The 20,709-nt window shown below is 38.9% G+C and overlaps 3 protein-coding genes across 4 annotated transcripts; 2 read left to right on the top strand and 1 right to left on the bottom strand.

Annotated features, from left to right (window-relative positions):
• Positions 1 to 1,186: 1,186 nt before the first annotated feature.
• On the bottom strand, positions 1,187 to 5,424 carry LOC133743005 (pentatricopeptide repeat-containing protein At1g74750). Of its 2 annotated transcripts, XM_062170743.1 has the most exons (3): positions 5,248 to 5,424; positions 4,828 to 4,912; positions 1,187 to 4,376 (listed from the first exon to the last, which is right to left on the bottom strand). In XM_062170743.1, the coding sequence occupies exon 3, from the start codon at positions 4,366 to 4,368 to the stop codon at positions 1,729 to 1,731; it is 2,640 nt and encodes an 879-aa protein (XP_062026727.1). In that variant the 5' UTR covers positions 4,369 to 4,376; positions 4,828 to 4,912; positions 5,248 to 5,424; the 3' UTR covers positions 1,187 to 1,728. The 2 variants fall into 2 exon arrangements, with proteins under 2 accessions (XP_062026727.1, XP_062026726.1); XM_062170742.1 differs by lacking the exon at positions 4,828 to 4,912.
• Positions 5,425 to 11,319: 5,895 nt separating this feature from the next.
• LOC133742984 (calcium-dependent protein kinase 10) lies at positions 11,320 to 15,510 on the top strand. Its single transcript, XM_062170723.1, has 8 exons — positions 11,320 to 11,917; positions 12,003 to 12,348; positions 12,452 to 12,595; positions 12,716 to 12,868; positions 14,019 to 14,134; positions 14,255 to 14,422; positions 14,576 to 14,806; positions 14,918 to 15,510. Exons 1-8 carry the CDS (start codon positions 11,603 to 11,605, stop codon positions 15,089 to 15,091), a joined length of 1,647 nt encoding a protein of 548 aa, XP_062026707.1. The 5' UTR covers positions 11,320 to 11,602; the 3' UTR covers positions 15,092 to 15,510.
• Positions 15,511 to 16,664: 1,154 nt separating this feature from the next.
• LOC133745974 (uncharacterized) lies at positions 16,665 to 19,853 on the top strand. Its single transcript, XM_062174131.1, has 2 exons — positions 16,665 to 17,362; positions 19,019 to 19,853. Exons 1-2 carry the CDS (start codon positions 16,749 to 16,751, stop codon positions 19,464 to 19,466), a joined length of 1,062 nt encoding a protein of 353 aa, XP_062030115.1. The 5' UTR covers positions 16,665 to 16,748; the 3' UTR covers positions 19,467 to 19,853.
• Positions 19,854 to 20,709: the final 856 nt, after the last annotated feature.

The following is a 20,709-nucleotide window of genomic DNA, read 5'->3' as shown; positions in this document are numbered from 1 at the left end:
AATGAGCCGTGACATGTTGGTTTAGTTAGCCAGCCAAACTAACACTGTGGAGGTTACTGGTTCAAATCTCACTGACATCAGGGATTGGGTAGGGGTGGGGAGTTACATTGTCGTCCAGAATCAAAAAAAAAATATTGAACGTTAGAGATACAAATTTGGTAAAGCAAAGTTTCAGTTTCAAAACGAAATGATGAGAACACCTCGTTTTAACCTAACTGTCGCCGCCAACGGCATGTTTGCCGTTGTGATTGTTAATTTCTTCCTTGTGGTATTTCTTGTCGTCAAATCTATCATTCACTATGTAATTTTTATTTTTTGATGAGCAATGACGTGAGTTCTTCGTGCACACAAGCGACACACGCAATAAAGCCTACTTTATCCCCCTAATTTCATTGGCCTAAGCGAACCTATAACAGTCAATCTTTACATCAATGGTTTCTTCGATCTGACAAAGAAGACCTCTAGAAAGCCAATTTGATCGGATTCTAATATAAAATTCAAGATCTTACTTTAAGATACTTTAGAGGTTTTCTAAAAAATCATGAGAAAAATATATCGTGTCACGCTTATTTATTTCTTGTAATTAAGGTCCCAAAGCATAGTTCTCTTGAGGCGTTGAGGGCATGAGAGTGGCATATGTGTCATCCAACATCTCTGGTATGCATCTTGGTATTGGTATATCCTTTTAATTAAGCTTGAAAGGTAATATTGTTTTGCTAATGGGCTGTCGGTTTTACCACTTTGGCCTTATGCTACTGTAGGTAGGAGTTGCTTCCGATTGATGACTTTATTGAAATGTTACCTATTTAATTTAAAAAAAAAATGGTGGTGATTTGGACATAATATATAAGCACCATATGAAATGAACCCCCTAATCTAATGGGGGAAGGCAAAAGTAGAGGAGATGAATGTAGCCAAAGATAACGAGACATGACAAAAGAATAAAACAGAAATTGAACCATTAATTCAGACAAAGTTACGTGAAGTATTATAAAAAACCAATAAACATATATACTGTGGTCTCAATCTCCTCAGCCAAAGGTTATTTTGACCAAAATAGCTACTGAAAAATAAGTAAATAATTAGATAAATAAAGAATTAAAATTTAACATCATGGTGTGGTGACTGGTGAGGCCTTTGACAAAAATTGGGCAAAAAAAAAAAAAAGAAGAAGAAGAACAATAGCTTAGACTGCAACAACCAGGTGGAGTAATTTCCATAAAATGTCACAAAAGATCAACTCATAACTTCCAGGTACACAATGAAAAATTGAAAACCATGCACCTACTACAACAACAAAGCTTAAGAGACTCCTGAAGTCATCAACATTCAAAACACACCAATTTCTTTTTCTTCTCTCTTTTCCTTCTTTCATGGCATGAGTCAGCTACACCAACTTTTGGGTCAACCTCAACCACCTGCCCACTTCAAAAGTTGGGCAAAAACCCACATGTTGTAGCTTAATGTCATATCAAACCTGTTTCATTTCTGGTTAGCTCTGCATATCCTCAAACATTGAACACATAAACAATATCAAGACTGAATTTACATCCCTGGTGAAAACTGAAATTTATTACTCAACTTAAAGCTGCACATAAGAACAACTTGAATACAGTCATACTCTTATAAATAGAAGACATAACTCAACTAAGCCTGCTAATCTTCCTCTTCCTACCAAGAAGGAAGAACAAAAAATCGGTGCTGAGGACAGAAAGGAAGCATTACTGCCTACAATAAATGCATCCGCTCCACATAAGATTCGAGTAACCATCTATTAAGAGACTCCCCACATCCTACAAAGCACCCAGAATTCCCATTCTCGGTGAAAAACGGGAAGCTAAACATGTGCAGCAATTCCTGCACTGCATGCCTCACCATAGAAGTTCCTGTAACCCTACTCCGCCGTCCCCATCCTGTCACAATATCAATTCGGTTTGGACAAACCCCGGATATTAGCATTTCTTGGCGAAACCAAGCAAGTGTCCTTGATAGTGCTGTCACAGCAGTACCATCAGACATAACATGTAGGTTTATAAGCCAATAACATGAGCCTTTCTCTTTGACGGCGTCTGGATAAACATTCTTCTGCGCAGCCACCTCCCAGACAGAACCAGCCTCCTCCTTGAGCCCTGATTTATGAAGGAAATCCACTACTGCATCTACAAGCCCCCTTTTGCTTTCTCTATCCTCACTATGCATCAGATCCAAGAAGCTGCTCATGTGTTCTCTCACGTTTTGGCCATCGGGTCCTGCTGATGGCATAGACAGTAGGAATGTATGAGCAGGATGGCGTGTGACTGCCATGAGCTCACAACAAAATTCCATGTCATATGGTGATCGTGCTTCTGTGCAACAACTGAGAAGCAAGGTATATGTCTGCAAAGAAGGGTTCAGACCTAAGCCCACCATGCTCTGCAACAAGTTATAGGCATCAGACAAACGGTGCACCCGAAGAAACGCACTGAGAAGAGAATTGCAAGTTGGCACATTTGGACGCAAACCAGCATGGAGCATTGCTTGATACCAATCCCAGGCTTTTTGCACATTACCAGCCTTGCCCCACAAATCAACTAAAAGGCCATAAACAGGTTCATCAGGTACCCAATTCTTCCGTTTCATTTCACCAAAAAGTGCTTCTGCCTCCTCAAGATATCCACAATGGCCAAGCACCTCCATTACTATGCTATAAGTCACTTTATCTGGCTGAAATCCAGCACCCTGCATGTCACGGTAGAGCTTTAAAGCAGTCTCATAGTTCCTTGCTTTGGCCTGCAAAGCTATCATGATATTATAGGTGACCAGGTTGGGAACACAACCATGATCCACCATCTCACAGAACAGCCGGTGAGCTGCAGCTAAATGGCCAGCTTTCCCAAGGCAGTTGATCATAACACTGTAAGTAAATGTGTCAGGCGAAAGACCAGCCTCTTGCATCCTATCATACAGTCCAAGGGCGACATCAAGAAACCCAGATTTAGCATGGATGTCAATGAGTGTACAGTAGGTGACGCGGTCAGGCTCACAACCTGCTTTTTGCATTTGACTGAACACATTCATTGCGTCTTTCAAATAGTTTGCGCGACCATAACTATGAATCAGACGATTGTATGTCACAACATTTGGTTGACATCCTTCATTCACCATCTGATTAAGCAATTTATTGATGGCGCCGAACTGCCTGGCACGACCAAGGATGCCAACCATGGTGGTGTAAGTGTGCCCATCATGCCTGAATCCTGCTTGTCGTTTTAACCAATTAAAAAATCCAAGAGCAACAGAATGATCTTGAATTTGCTTCAAAATTTGGTTGGCTTGATATGCGTCCATTGAACAGTTTAGACTTCCAAGAGCTGCCTCTGCAGAAGGGCCCCATTTAAGCTGTTGCAGTATGTGAGAAACATTTTGAACAACATTCCCCTTGTGTGCACACTGCCTGTTGAATGGAGCAATCCCTGTTGGCATTTTCATCTCTCTTACAGGTTTATCGAAACCTTTAGGGCCACATCTAGTAATCTCTGCATCTGAAATCTGTACATTGGAACTGAAATCTGGAACGAAGTGGTTTGGCTGAGCTTTTGATTTTCGTGGCAACGCCCTTCTATCATGAGTTTCTGGAGTCTGAACACTGTGAGCTGCTGCTGAGTTTTCTGTCCTGTTATATGGAACATGATTTAGACCTCTAACAGAACTGGATTTATCAACATTTCCCTTTGATCCCTGATGATTACTCGTACGCTCTGAAGCTGCTGCTCTCTCAGTAGATGGCTTTGGATGCACACTAGTGAAATGCTCTCTGTTTATCTGCTTCACATTTGATGACTTGACACTGGAGACTCCCACGGTGGAACGAACCACAGTGTTTTTTGGCAAACTAAGCATCCCCATCCCATCAGACAAAGGAATCTTATAACTCACTATATCTGACAAAAAATTGACAGCTGCAACACCAGCCTTAACAAATTGCTCTGTAGCAAGAGGCGATGAGCTTACATCCTTCTGAATGCCATCAACGTTGCTAGCATAACTTACAGTATCTGATCTCACAAAAGGTGTTGGGGCAGTTGCCACCTGTTTTATAGAAGTTGTCTGGTCAACACTCTCAGATTTACGAGAATCTGCTACTTTCACTGCATCTCCCGAAACTAAGATTCCTGCCCTTGCAGAAGGTTTAGATCCGGTGCTTGATGGATTTTGGGCAAGAAGACCTCTATTTCTTGCTTGCTGCCTTTGTGGGGCACAGTTTTCATCTTCAGAGCAAGTGCATGAATTTCCCTCTGTTGCACTACATCGTGACCCGCTGAGAAAAAATGACCTAGCACTACTTGAGAGGTTACCTATATGCTTTGCGCGCAACAAATTTTGTGCCATGGTCTCACCTGCACAAAAGCAAAGGATAATAAATTAGCAACATGGCATAGTATATCAACACAGGATTAACATCTAAAGACAGAAAAATGCTAGTCACAGTCATCCAGTACAAGGGACCTCTACTTTTTCTTTTTACAGATTCTTGATGTGCATCACCTCACACACTAGTTATCAAGTTAGAGTTGTATTACAATAGTATATAAATTATCCTAGCCAATAAAACCCAGAACACACATCCCAAAAAAAGAGGAATCCTTAAATAGCATTATCATTTCCGTAACAGTATACAAATCCTCAAGGTTCTCACTAATCCTAACCAATGCTCCAACAAGTCACTCACATATTCAGCTTCCTGATTACGATATCATCAATTCCCCAAAAACACCACCTTAATTTGAAACTGATTAGTAATCAAAACATTCAAAATAAACAACCGGTAAAAGAACATTGCGGCCTTACTTGCTAGTCTATTGTTCCAATTCAGTTACACACCATCCAACACAATCAACATGCCAATGTAACAACAACTCCTCGCATTAATATTCTGTACACAAAACCAAGAATTGTGTTTACTTTCATTCCATTTTGTTAGTTCCATTTCACTGATAAGCATCTGACATCTGTACAAACTCATACTTTACATAAAGATTAAAACTTTCAATCTGAAACCTACAAAATACACCCTTCCTGCTAACCAAAAAGAACTACATATGAACAAACAAACAAAAAAGATCAAATCTTTGACACATGTAAAAGCTCATGAACATACCTATATACTCAATCCCCACAATACAAAACAAAAACCAAGTAATTCTCATAAAGCAAACAACTTTACATAACCCAGTAAACAAAAATGGCTAACACAGAAAGAGAGGGTACCCAAAATGGCCTTCTGGGTCTGTCTAGAGACAACAGAGAGAGAAGGGCAGCGGCGGCGCTGCTCTCTCTGCCGTGAAAGAGAGGAGCTTTGTGCGTTCCAAGCAAGTAGGGGAGAAAAGAGAATAGAGAATAGAGAGGCTGCTGCCTGCTGGCCTTGAAAATCAGCTGTTTTTTTTTTTTCGTTGTTTCGCCCTACTTTACAAATTTCAATACGTGCAGTGCGGGCGGTGTTGACACGTGTCGGAGGTTCGCGGTTCACACGTGACGGCCCTGGCTGGAACTAGAACCCTGTCTACAAACTCTACAGTGTTCCCTGGGGGTGTTGAGGAACGCTTTCCATGTTTTGGAAAACGATTCGCTGCGGCTCCAGGATCATACACCCTGCTTCGACCTTTTCTGAAAAAATCTCAATTAGTCAATTATTAGAAAAGATATTTACCCTAATTCGAAATTCTCTTTCTTTCTTTTTTTTCTTTTTTTTTGTGTGAAAAAATTAGGTGATTGATATTCTCTTCATTACCTAATGATCGAAAACAAATAATATTGTCACCCACTAGTTGATACGGGCAGTGAGACGTTTCGTATTTTTTATTACTAGCTAACTTATAGCAGATTGGATGTAGATTGTTAATTGTTATGATATATATAATTTATTTCTTTTAATCCATAATCATCCAAAACAAAATCATATATTATATATTGACTTACTCTTAAGGTTAAACTAGAAAAAGAGTCCACTAGCTAAACAAATTTATATATTTATTTTGGTAAAACACACCGAACAAATCAAGTGCAAATAATGCAAATTAAATGATGAATGATTGAGAATATTGTAATCCACCAAACACTTTGTTTGGCTTTATGTAAATAGAATTGGTAATTGCTAAGAAAAGAAAAAGGAAATCAGAATTGGTGTTATTTTTTTACCTCATTACACGCATAATTACCATGATCATGCCTATTTCTTTGTGTATTTTTGCTTGGTCAGTAGTTTTTTTGAGATTGAGGTCAGCACTCGGTAGTTTTGATCGCTTCCTTGGTCAAACAAGATTCCACCCTCCACGTGTGACAATGCAGAAAGTTGCCTGATCAGACGTCTGTGATGGTGCAAGTCTAAGTTAAGAGCAGATGGAGAAGCTGCAGTGTATGATTACACCAGGTAGCTGTCTACGTGGACGGAGACAGACCCCTCAGGGCTCAGGACGACACCGATAGTCAATTCAGAGTTTTCTTGTTGGTTTTTTAGAACAGTCAAATACTCAAATATACCTTGTTGCTCAAGCCAAGATCGCCGTCAAAAGTCAAAACACAACCTCTTCCTCAAGTTTTCATTTTCTAATAAAGATAATATCTCCCTCCTGGTTTTAATAAAATTCAACTCTTTTGTTTCGACTAAAATGGTTTTGGGAAGCTGTGGGCATCAGAAACCTTAGCTAGATTGAGACTCTGTAAAAAGGCCATGGCTCCATATTGTATTGCGGGCCGCAGCCCAACTCTTCTAGTATCAAGCATCAACCATTACCGTTTCTTTTTCATTTGTATCATAAAACAGTAAATTACTTTTCTTCTTAAAATAAGAAAGATGGTTTGTAACTACCTGATGTGGTAAGATTGGTCGAGCAGCCTAGCATGAAATCCACATGTCAAGTGTTCAAGTACCAACTCCCACCAGTTTGAGGAGTACTCAGGTTCATGCACCTGCAGCGGGAGATTAGTCGGGTTTTACTGGGAGACCCTCATGAACCTTAGTCCGAATACTAACTGAATGGGTGTGCTATTAACTAGCTAACATAACGGAAGTAAATAGTTGCTATCTCACTCCCATTGACAAAAATAATATTAAAAAAAGATGGTTTGTATGCTTCAATTCATTTTCTTTTCGTGAAATAAAGAGGAAGTGAAATGAGGCTCGGCGATTCTAACTAAATAACTAACCAAGAGCTACTTGATCACAGCAAGTCAACAACGAGGAGAAGTGTCCACAACGGATAGTATCAAGTCCAACAAGAGATAGCTAGCTAAAATAATAACGCGCGATATTGATAATAAAATTTCGGTTTGGTTCTATTGACATTTAAGTGACTCATATATATATATATAATTCTCATTTATTTCGAGTATTTTCTTTTTAATTAGTCAATTTAGACAAGGGCATGAGCAGCTCTTTCACATGAACAGATAAATTTTAGCTAGCGGTAAATTTCACATGAACGGATAAATTTTAGTCATCTAGTTGGCACTGATCGATCGAGTACCTCTTTTCTCGAGTCTAGAGCTGTGGTGTTTAACTTTTTCATGCAAGAGCAGTGCTTAACGAGCATTTGCGATCAAAGATAGAGAAGAAGACGATCAAATGGAGACAAGGATGGGAAAACCAGCAAATGGGTTAGATCGGTGAAGGCTGGCTAGCAAGAGCCAGCTTTATATATAATGATCGATGAAGCCCCTCCTTCACATTCCAGTAACGAAAACAAAAATAGAACTTTATAGACTGGCATGCATGAATATTAAACAGTAGAGTAGGCCAGTTCTTTATCCAAAAGTGAAATAAAAAGAGAAAAGGCCAGGCCATGCATGTTGATCACCATCATGATGTTTGGTCATCACCGATCTATATTTTAGGGCTTCAAGAAAAAGTAGTGTGTGTATATGTGTACGTGTTCCTTCACACAGCTCACCCCCCACGCCTACTGCAGCACATTACACCATCAAACTTTTCCAGCTCCTTTTAATGTCGACAGAAAGCTACCCAGCATCTATCTATCTAGCTCTTTCTCTCTAATAAGCAAATTAGATTACATGAGGGTCCCCGATTATATATTACTTAAGATCAAGGCTATCAAGGCTTTCTCCTCCCATATACATTATGGTTTAAGACTTTAAAAGTAAAGAGACTCGGTGATAGTTGCTTGTAGTAAAAGAAAATTACCAACAGTAACAAGTTTTCCACAAGTTTGGCACACCATTAATAATTTATCATGCACTGATCGATTCATTAGTTAAATAATGGTAAACCAAATACGTACGTACCTGGGGCGCCTCGTAATTATCTCGTACTTAAGGTAATTAATTACGTGTTAGCTTTCGTTTGTAGGAAAATACATATATGCAAGTCGTGGAAAATACTTAGCCTTAGATTAATTTGTTCATCAGTCGTATATGGACCACTGGTTAATTAAAGATCGAAGCTATATAGATCGAAAGGTTCATTCAGAATTGTAGAAGCTTGGCTACAATGTGAAAGCACAAGTCAATAAAACACGTACACAGTGCTGTTGGTTTTGTAGCTTAAATAGTGATCATAGTGTGTGATCGACATCAGAGGAAAATGGGAACAGCTAAACCATGCATGCAATTCATGTCGACGTACCCAACTACCCCCTTCCCAACTAATTTGAATTGAAGTCCAGATTAATACTACACCTAAATTGATAATAACCTTTTCTTTAATTTGTTGGGCACGTAATCTATACGTCTTGCTACCCTTTTAGGTCTAGCTAGTAATGAAATGAACAACATCTATTTACGTTTACAACTACAGTGTTTTAAGAATTACATTCAGTATGTTTGTACGTGCACTTAAATTTGTGGTCGAGAACACCGATCACTAAGGGAAAGGATTAGGGATTGTTTGTGATCGAATCAACATGTTAATTAAGACAGGAGAAAGAGTAAAGCACTTGTTTACTCGACTACTTTCAACTTTTTCCTGTTAATTCACATTGAGGTAAAAGAAAAGGAATTTAATTTGTTTTGGGAAGAGGGACAACCTACATCATATGAAAACAGTAGATAAGCTTTTGGAAAAGAAGATGTGAATGTCAATCATTTTGTTGACTTTAATCATCGAATCTTAAAATTTCCATTTCCGTCGGCTTTCAAAAGACTTCTCAATGTTTGACTAAATCACCCACCACCTACTTCTCCCACTCACACTTCCTTTGTTACTATTTGCACCCATTCATCCCTCTAATTTTTCTATTTCTCCCATTAATCAATCCATGTATAGAGTAATTAGCTATTTATATCAAAGCAGATGCATAAATATGTTCTAGGCAACTTATAATATGGAATTTTGCTGTTCTAAGTGAGGTTCATCAAATGTGTCAATTGGGAGGATCATGCACATACATACACATGCATACTGGGTTGTTTCCATTATTCCACATCAAACTTGACCAGATTTTTCAAAGGGAAGGTTTGAAATACCAAATTCAGGGAACCTGAAAAAAAAAAAAAATTTAAAATAATATCCGTAATACACAACTGAGTGAGAGAACCCTTGACAAAGCTAAGAAACCTGTCATGGACATTCAAGAGCAAGTAGACCAAGTATTTTCCTTTGACTGTGCATTCACAATATACTTTTTGTTGTTTTTTTCATATGTTTTTCATTTCATATTATTTTCTTGATTCAAAAGACTTATTGTCAATGCACCATAGTCACCTTAAAAATAATATGGGGAGAGGTTGTCTTCCCTACCAGACTGGATTCAAACCCTCTTGATCAATTTTAATTAGAAAATAAAGCATCGAGTGAACTCATTCATAGAAAAAAGTCGCCAGTATTTTCAAGGCATGTATTTTCTTATAGTTAGGTAAAATATGTTGCGGCATGAAATATTCAAAACTCAATTTGTACATTAAATTTGCAGAGAAAAAAAAAACAATTTATGTTTTTTGGTTTAGGTATACAAACCTTAAATTACAAGACTGGGAAATACGGCTGTGTCCGGGCGCGCCAAATGTAACACAAATAGAAGGCCTAATGGTGTTTAATTAGTCCTAATCGTATGTATGTCTTAGTTCAGGACAACACAGTCAAATCCAAGGGGTCGCCGATGACCGAGTCAAACCCACGTGAGTCGTCAAACCCACTCATCCACTCCTCAGAAAAATTCACCCTTCATTTTCAAAGCCATCACACATCAACGGTTAGTTTTATTCGATGGCTCTATCCCTAATTAGAAAATAACATTCGTGATTGAATATAATTCACAATTCATCATAGGGCCAATTAGAGGGTTGGTAGCTAAGAAAAACCACCTCAAGTTGACTTTACCAAAATATCATGATTTTTCTCTTATCTTTGTTGTTGTTTAAGTTTGAAGGGTTTAGCTAGGTCATTAAGCAACTATCAATGTTTACTAATATAATCCCTATTAATACACTTGGTATTCTGTTGTTCGGAATAAATTAAGTATTTTCTATTAAAAATGTAACTACATCAATCACAAGAAACGACTCTACCATAAGAGCGATGAACAAATTGATTAAGCGAGTGGGTTGACTGTGCGTTAAAAAACAATACTCTCTTAGACATAACGTATACAGAAAGTTAGACCGTCTCCAATCCACTACTCTACCAGGAAAAGTGATAAACGAATTGGTTGATTGTCCGTTAGGAAACAATGCTATCTCGGGCAATACGTATGTAGAAAGTTACATCATCTGCAGTACACTTCGTATTTACATTTATAATATTTTTCCTTTGTAAAATTCTTAAGTAATGGCTTAATTTTTGGTTCATTAAGTTTCGATAATAGTAAAGTCTACAACGACCGTTAAGGGTAAGGAATGAGAAGTTTGACTCTAATAGCTCCTAGAACAATAAGAAAATAAAATACGTGACTCTTTATTTCACAACCATAATTAAAGCAACAATTCAAGAAGATCGAAAACGCTCTCAAATCATTTTAGCGTCATCTTTATTAATTTTTAACACAAAAATAAAAAGTAAAAGTCAAAATCCTCACGATGCTCATTTCTAAACAATTACCCCATTCAGAAATATTAAAAGTATCTTTTTCTGTTTGAGAATGATATATTAAAAGTATCTCTGTAAATTTGGAAAGAAAATATATAATTAGTAATTAGATATCTACTGTGTTGCTAATTAGGCAGTAACTATTCGGTAATGATCAGTAAATAACCAACAAAACGATCCCTGTTCCCTCCAACACCGGATACCGCCCTGTCTCCTTTCACAATCATATGCTCAGGTCTCGGCTCAATTGGACAAAATTCCAGGCGACTGAAATCCAAAACTTTCTCAGGAAAAAATTAACCCCCCCCCCCCCTCCAATCCCAACTCTTCCCTCAAATTCAAACTCGCTGAAGTATACCCTCATTACTTTTGTTTTTTTTTTTTTCTTTCTTTCAAGAAAGGCTCATTTTTTCCGTTCTTCTTCTCTCTCTCTCCCTCGGTTTTCCCCACACGGCTGCGCCGCCCTAAACGGCCGCGTTTTGATGCAACCAAAGCCGGAGCGGGTTCTTCTTCGTCGCTCTGTTTCAGCTTTAACAAGAGTAAACAGCTGAGCCGGGGTGAGGGTTTTTAGTTTTACAGCTGTAACACATGGGGAACTGCAACGTGTGCGTCAGAGCTGACGTCATCGAGAACCAGGGCACCTACCAGGCGAACAACAAGAAGAAGAAGGCCGGGGAGCGGCGGCCGAACCCGTTCTCCGAGGACGCGATCCGGTCGCCGGCGCCGATCCGAGTCCTCAAGGACGTGATTCCGCTCGGTCACCGGACTCGGATCGGCGACAAGTACATACTGGGCCGGGAGCTGGGCCGCGGCGAGTTCGGCATCACCTACCTCTGTACGGACCGCGAGACTAAAGAAGCTCTGGCCTGCAAGTCCATCTCCAAACGGAAGCTCCGGACTGCTGTAAGAAACCGAAACCGAAATTGAACGGCGCCGTTCCGTTTTGATATGTAAACTGTGGTGAGTGAGTTTATCATTTTTTTTTCAGGTGGATATAGAGGACGTGAGGCGCGAGGTTGCGATAATGTCCAATTTGCCGGAGCATCCGAACATAGTGAAGCTGAAGGCGACCTATGAGGACAACGAGAACGTTCACCTGGTGATGGAGCTCTGTGAAGGAGGCGAGCTTTTCGATAGGATTGTGGCGAGAGGGCACTACAGTGAACGGGCTGCGGCGAACGTAGCCAGGACTGTAGCTGAGGTGGTGAGGATGTGCCATGCGAATGGGGTTATGCACAGGGATTTGAAGCCGGAGAACTTTCTGTTTTCGAATAAGAAAGAGCACTCCCCGCTTAAGGCTATTGATTTTGGGCTCTCTGTGTTTTTTAAGCCTGGTGTGTTTCTGGATTACTGTTGGTTTTGGTGAATTGATTCTATCTGGGTTTTGTAGGTGTTTGAGCTTGTATTGATGGATTTGTTTTTGTGTGTGGGTTTTAGGGGAGAAGTTTATGGAGATTGTGGGGAGTCCGTACTACATGGCGCCCGAGGTTTTGAAGAGGAATTATGGACCGGAGGTTGATATATGGAGCGCCGGAGTGATTCTTTACATTTTGTTATGTGGGGTTCCTCCATTTTGGGCGGGTATTACAGAAATCTAATTCCCCGAATATGCTCAAAACTGTTTATGTTGCCACTGAAATGATGGATTTGATGTTAGTGTGGGATTGTGAAATTGTTTCTAATTTTGGATTTCTATGACAGAGAGTGAACAGGGTGTGGCTCTTGCAATCTTGAGGGGGGTGATTGATTTCAAGAGGGAACCCTGGCCTCAGATTTCAGAGAGTGCTAAAAGCCTCGTAAGGCAGATGCTCGACCCGGATCCTAAAAAACGCTTGACTGCTCAACAGGTGCTTGGTAAGTCCTTCTTGTCACTCAGTCTTAAGTCTTAACATGTTGACATTTGAGAGAGTTCAACATAGATAATTTACCTGCACTAGCCCTTTTTCACAGGAATTTGTAACCTATTATGATTTTGCAAGATCTATCATGTTCCAATCATATATTATTAAACATCGATCAAAAGCTGAAAGCTACTACGGGAAAACAAAGTCTGAGTAAAAGGAGAGAAATCATTGATTCAAACAACATAGTAACAATGCCCTCTATATTAGCAGTGGATGGAATCCCCATTTCATTATGTTGGTAAATCAAAAGATCGGTCTTTCATGTTTACTGTGAAGAAATTGCCAAGTGTTGGATAAGACGGAGGAACTAGCTGGTTTATATGATTGTGGAAACTATTAGAATAAGAGTTAGCCTCTACCTAGGTGTTCAAATATTAGTCATAGTTGTAATGACTAGCACTTCCAGTTTTTGGTTGAGGTCATTGCTTTTCAAGTGTTCAAATAGCTTGGTCTTGTTTTTAAGTGTTATTTCCGTTACTCCAACTGTAGGTTTGTTTCTACTACTTTCTAGTGTTTGTTTGATTAATAAATACTTACTCATCAGAAATACTGAAAGTAGAAGAAATGGTAAGTTTGCTGGATAAATGAAACCCATAGTTTGTAGTTGTTTTGCGCGTGGAATTACTTTGATATGAGAAATAGTTGGGTTCTTAAAGAAATAGTATGAACGTTATCTGCAGTTATCTGTAGATAGACAAAGGGGGATAAGAAAGTCTTATTAGAGATGAAAACTCTGCGCTTATATAAAAAGGAACCTGAACTAGGCCTGAAAGCGAGTCAACTCAGCTACACTAGAGGGCTAGGAAATCGTCTTTTCAAAACCAAGTTAGTCTCATTTATTCTTTCTACCTGGGCAGTGTAGTTCCTATACCAGTTATCCCAGCCAAGCCAAACAATTTTGCAAATTTATAAAGTTTATGTTGTCAGTCTTTTGAAACCAGAGGAACCCAATTGTTTGTAATAATTGGTGTAATATAAATTTTGTTTAAAGAAAGAGTTCTATGCATGTCTATTCTGCTATGAGGTTAAATGTATCTGCAACATGATTGCATTTCATGAAATATGTGACCTGAAGTTTGCCTTGCCTTTTGTGACTACAGAACATCCATGGTTACAAAATGCAAAGAAAGCTCCAAATGTTCCATTAGGAGATATTGTGAGGCCAAGGCTCAAGCAGTTCTCAATAATGAATAGATTTAAAAAGAAGGCCTTACGGGTAAGCATCTGTAATTGATCATTTTATGACTCTCAGTAAAGTATTGGCTAGTATTGCAGTGATATATGATTCACGAAATATGTAATTATGTGAAATTTTCTTTTCTATCAAATGCTGCAGGTAATTGCGGAGCACTTATCTGTTAAAGAAGTAGAAGTAATCAGGGACATGTTCACATTGATGGACACTGATAAAGATGGCAGAGTAACTTATGAGGAATTGAAGACTGGTCTTCAAAAGGTTGGTTCGCAGTTGGCTGAACCAGAGGTTAAGATGCTGATGGAAGTGGTAAGTCCTGTGGTTTTAATTTCAGTTGAAAACTAAAATCACGATAGCTTTGCTTCTAACAAATTATAACATTATGTAATGGCTTATGTATCTTTAATATGTACAATCCATTTAACAATTAAAATAATGCCTTCTGTTCTTCTTTTTGCATAGGCTGATGTTGATGGGAATGGATTTCTGGATTATGGAGAGTTCGCAGCAGTTACAATTCACTTGCAAAAATTGGAGAATGATGAACATCTCCGGAGAGCATTTATATTCTTTGACAAGGATGGAAGTGGGTATATTGAATTAGTTGAGCTAAGGCAAGCATTGGCAGATGAAACAGGTGAAACGGATATGGATGTGCTGACTGACATCATGCGTGAGGTGGATACTGACAAGGTTTGACCTTCAAGCTGTTTCATATTAATACTGGAAAAGCTCCTTATTTCCCAGTATTCTGGTAGAATTTATCCACTTATATTTATTTCTTACTTTGCATTGATATTATAGGATGGGCGTATCAGTTATGATGAGTTTGTTGCCATGATGAAAACTGGAACTGATTGGAGAAAGGCGTCTCGACAGTATTCTAGGGAAAGATTCAAGAGTTTAAGCCTCAATCTGATGAAAGATGGTTCATTACAGCTTCACGATGGGCTAACGGGTCAAGCCGTTGCCGTATAACTCATTATTCTTGTTTAGTTTATGCATTGTGGGAATTCATTCTCCTTTACTCTTCGATACATCTGAAAAGCAGGCTCATTTGGTTTTGCAAAACTGAGGACTTAATTGACCTGATTTAGTAGGCTGTTGGCTTGTCGCTTCATGAAGCTTTGCATTCCAGGGCTGCATGTTGAGTAACAAAGATGAGCTGTTCGGGGAGTCAAGGCCGTGTATACATAGTTTGTAGTTTTCTGATCATCTGTGTCACATAATACTTGTATATTTGTGTTGTCATATCGATATCATTTTGTGGTTTGTTGATTTGCTTACACAGAATCGACGAGAGAAGCAGTTTGTGAACTCTGAGAGGTGTTCTCATTTTGTATTTATCATCCATTCCGATTTCATATATCAATTTGTTCTTCAGGATGTTCTGCTAATTCCTTGAGTTTGGGCTCTAGCTGCCCTGGATGGCCGATCACTGACACTTCCCTAAAATTATGTGTTAGATTATAGAGTAAGAAACAGACCTTACAACTGCAAATCTTAGATCGAGTAAGAAGCATAGATGCTTCAGAGAACATTTCCTATTATGGCACTGGCGGACTGTAAAATATATCTAGCTGATCTTAAGAATAATCCACTACTTAAAAATATATCTAACTATTCTCAACTAAATGCACGTTAAGATTCCCGCCAGACTGCCCGCCAGAAAATCTAAGATTCCCGCAAACAAAAAAGAATATTATAATCATTATGGTTTAAAATAAAATATTTATTTCATTTATAGTGTTAATATTAAAACATAAAAATGTTCAAATTGAAATAGAAAAAATAAAACATCACAACAAATTATAAGAAACCAAAACGGAAAAATCAGTAAGAGTATAATAGATTAATAGATAATTTATGGCATGACATTGATCGCAGAATCAATCAAAATTCTACAATATCCTCAATGATTGTAAAATTTGAAATTACACAAATGAGATATAAAGTATGCAGAACGCAGTGGAGTTGTTTTCGACACAATCAAAAAGTCACTGCACATAGCACATTTCATTATAAAATGTGTAAAACCTAGTGTAGTAAGATTAGTCAAGCGGCCTAACACAGATTCCTCATATCAAGCGTTCGAGTCCCAATTTCCACCCGTTTGTGGCCATGACAAATTTGAGTGGCCTTCAAAAAAAAGTTTGAGTGGCCTTCAAATTAGTGCACTTATGACGCGGGATTAATCTGCATTTGATGAAATACCCTCGTGGACCTCGGTCTGAATTCTAACCAGATTGGTGTGTTACTAACTCGCTAACACTAGCAACTGAGGTTGCTTGTCAAGCTCACCCCCGATAAAAAAAAGAAGAAGAAAGAATATTTCATTTTCATTCTCTGGTTTCCATATTCTGAATGATTTTCAATGAAGACAAAATCTTCAAAAGGATTAGAAATTTTTTTTTCCTTTAATTACACACATAACATCTTAGTTAGATTAATATTCAATGGTCCATAATTAGCATGATTATTGTTATTATCCCGCGGGACCCACTTGATTAACGACGACGACGACGACGACGAGAGGCCCTCCCTCCCTCCCTCCCTCCCTCAAATCATAGAAACCAGAAAAAAAAAGAAAAGCCACAACGGAAATCCCAGAAGCCGAAGAAGAAGAAGAGGAGCTATGGGGGTCGATTACTACAACATACTGAAGGTGAACCGGAACGCGAGCGAGGACGACTTGAAGAAGGCGTACAAGCGGCTGGCGATGATTTGGCACCCGGACAAAAACCCGGCCGGAAAACGACCCGAGGCCGAGTCCAAGTTCAAGCAAATCTCCGAGGCCTACGACGTCCTCTCCGACCCCACCAAGCGCCAGATCTACGATCTCTACGGCGAGGAGGCTCTCAAATCCGGCCAGTTCCCCCCTCCCTCTTCCTCCCGCTCCGCCGCGCCCCACCAGCACCACTACTACCACCGCGGCAACCACAACGCCACGTCGTTTCGGTTCAATCCGCGGGACGCGGAGGACATTTACGCCGAGATTTTTGGATCGGAGGGCGGCGGCGGCGGAGGAGCTGGAGGGAGTGGCGGCGGAGGGAGGGCGTATAGGGACGGGTTCTTCAGGACGTCGAATGGGGCCGGTGGGCCGGAGTTCGCCGGGACCAGTAGTGGGCCTGGGCCGGGACTGAGGAAGGCCAATGCCCTGGAGAATAACCTGGCTTGCAGCTTGGAGGAGCTCTATAAGGGATTCAAGAAGAAGATGAAGATTTCGAGAAGCATTTTCGATTCGGCTGGGTAAATCTACTTCACTAGTCTTTACTTTCATTTCTAAATCAATTCGCTAATCACTACTCTTCATAATGTTAGTATTAGTTAGGAATTATGATCATTGATGTTATTGCTGTTGACTTTATAATGCCAATGTTTGGTTGGTTAGTCTTTCGTTCTATCGAGTTGAATTTGATGTTCTAGAGTTGGTCTTTTTAATCACACTACACTTTAAGCAAATGTAATTGTGCAACTTTTAGCTAAGCTAGAAATTTTTCTATGTAGATCTTCCGTACTGTACTGTGAAATGTGTTTTGAATTGTCTGTGTTGAACATTTGGGTATTAGCTAGGAATTAGCAAAGTAAACGAGTGTATATGGTGGTTGCAGATTGGGATTTAGATTCTGCAGATATTCGAACCTATCGATTTTAGTATGCACAAGATTGAAGCCTGTTGTTCAATTTTACTATTAGAGGCCTAAGAACTCGGTTGGTTTGATTAGGAGTGGATGTCGGCGGGTCTAGGCTTGTGTCATTTCTGCATATGTTTGTGATTGGTGGGTGATAGGGAAAAAAGAAAGTATGCACACACTCATTTTGCTCATTCTTAGAAGATGCAATAACATAAACACGAGTCCATGCTGTTTCTAGTTGAAGTAAAGTTAGTATGTCAAGTCACTCATGTAGAAATGGCTGATAAGGAAGGGTGCCTCAAGTGCTTATCTTAAGGTGTTCTGTCATTTCAGTTTGGGACATTTGAATGATGATAAGGTCCTGTTGGTAAACATATGAATTGGGCCAAAGAGAGTGCAAGGATTCAAAATGCTCTTCACACTTGGTACATATAGGAGAACTGAACAAAAAAAAAAATGAAAAGAAAAGAAAAAGTAAGCAACCATTTTGAAATGGCTAGTGAAGGCAAAAACTTTCTTTTAATTTTGTAAAATACACCCTGTGCTCTATGGTGGGCTTCAAATCATGGTTCCTTTCTTCTCTTCTCTCTCATTTTCCATCAGTTGAACCCAAGACTTCCCTAAGTGAGGAGAAGTATGGTCTACTAAGGCCAATATAGTTGCTATTCTCTATTGCCTAGTGTGTCTGCTATGCTAGAATGAAGCTTTGTGTTTTGACTTTTGACTGCATTGTTGATTTAATCTTGTTTCCCCTGTTTTTCTTTGTTACTAAGTTATAGTTTAGTTTGCAAACTTAGGAGCTAGATGTTTGGGGCACCTTTCATTTCTTAGTACAAATAACTAATTAGTCATATATCTTATGGCTACACTCACCTAGATGACTTCGTTGCTTTTGCATTCTGTGGTATTAGGCCATAAACTGATAAACATACAATCACCCTGAATGTGTTTAGGTTGGAAACTCCTTGGCCCTTTAATGTGATAAAGAAGTACAGGTTGTAATCTAGAACCTTATAGTTTTGTAGCGATCACTGTGGTTGCCATTTTGTCAAGATGCAGTGGTGGTGCTGATAACCATTCATGCCTCTTGTTTCCTTGTATCACATTTTTCACGATCAAAAGAAGAATCATAACATCTCATACACATTAAAGTAATTTTATAATTATCTGAAGATAGATAAATCTAGTCAAGATTTGAAAGATTCTTCTGCTGCTTTTTAAATATCTGGCTTTCCTTGAATTTTTCTTAATGTGAGTAATCCTCTTGCAGTAAGGTCCGGACTCTGGAGGAGATATTAACCATTGAGATCAAACCTGGTTGGAAGAAAGGCACCAAGATAACCTTCCCTGAGAAGGGTAATCAAGAGCCTGGTGTTATTCCAGCAGATCTGATTTTTGTAGTTGATGAAAAACCTCATGCACTTTATAAGAGGGACGGTAATGATCTGGTGGTGAACCAGGAGATCACACTGCTGGAGGCACTCACTGGGAAGAATCTTGAACTAACTACCCTGGATGGAAGGAATCTTATGATCCCGTTGACCGATATCATCAAACCTGGGGCTGAAATGGTTGTACCAAATGAAGGAATGCCAATCTCAAAAGAACCGGGGAGAAAGGGAAATTTGAGAATCAAGTTTGACGTCAAGTATCCTTCAAGACTTACTACAGAACAGAAATCAGATTTGAAAAGAGTTTTGGGAGGAGTTTCATTATGACTGCTAACTAGGTTGACCATAATGTAAATATGATATGTGTTTGGTATTTGAAGATGTGAATACTAGAAGCTTTCTGGGATGAAAGGGAGAGGTAAGGGCTCCATTTAGCAAGCTCCTGCAATCTCGCATCTGGATGCCTCATGTGGCGGTACAAGGGAATTGAGGGTGCATATTTTCTTTACTGGAAGAGATGGCCAGTTTATTAATCCTACCTGAGCCATGTCAGTTTTGAGTCGGTTCCTTTTTTTTTTTCTTTTCATTTGCATTCTATACCAGAAAATTTCCTCCGATTTTGAATAGATAGAAAGTGAATTTGTCACTTCTAGAAATTAAATTATTGAAATTTTTTATGTATGGGTGATTAGGGATTCAACTTGGGGTTTCTCATTTCTTCGTTTTTCTCAACCTTTTTTTGGCCATTACTTTCATTTGTATTTTTGTTTATTGGATATTTGAATGGCTCTTGCTCAAAAGAAAACTGTTATTTTCTCCACTAATCCATGGATATTCCATAACGTACCCTTACATGAAGCATCATAGTAAGAAATTATTCTCCACTGTCCCTGCCTTTCTGAATCTTTACTACTTCAATTTATTGACATGTTTACTTTTTGCACGTCTGTACTAAGTGAAATTCTTATAGGTCCGCTGTGATAGCTGAAAATTAGTTGGCATCTGAAGTCAGACCTTATATAACTAGTGAAGACTGATTGTAGTGCTAAACCATCTATTTTCCAAACTTTCTTGGAAAGTATTTGACATACCAAACAAAGGCCGAAGAGCCAAACCGACAATTAAGAATTTGAAAGGCCATAGGAAATGCTTTCATTTTTGGGTCAAAGTCCATTAAGAAGGCAGTGTCCGATTGTGCTTACCCTTCAAATAACTAGAAAGCACACACAGCAATGAGCCTCCAAATAACTAACTACGTAGCAGAGAATAGATAAGCGACTGACATTTATTTGTAATATATAAGAATAATAACTTTGGTCGACCATGAACGTGAACTTCAAATAACTAGACAGCACATATAGCAATGAGCCTCCAAATGACTAATACGTAGCAGAGAATGGATAAGTGACCCACATTAGTTGAAATATATACAAATAACAATTTTGGTCGATCATGAACATGCATATGACTTATACATGAGCTGCATATAGATGAAAATTGGTAGAAAGCATAAATGGTTTCATGTTTATTTTTTTCAATAAAATGCCTACTTGGCTAAGTGGGTTTTAAA

Source organism: Rosa rugosa, chromosome 4, assembly GCF_958449725.1.
Source record: "Rosa rugosa chromosome 4, drRosRugo1.1, whole genome shotgun sequence".
NCBI classification, from domain to species: Eukaryota; Viridiplantae; Streptophyta; class Magnoliopsida; order Rosales; family Rosaceae; genus Rosa; species Rosa rugosa.
Note: the sequence above shows the minus strand (reverse complement) of the source record. Positions and strands in the feature narration are given on the sequence as shown.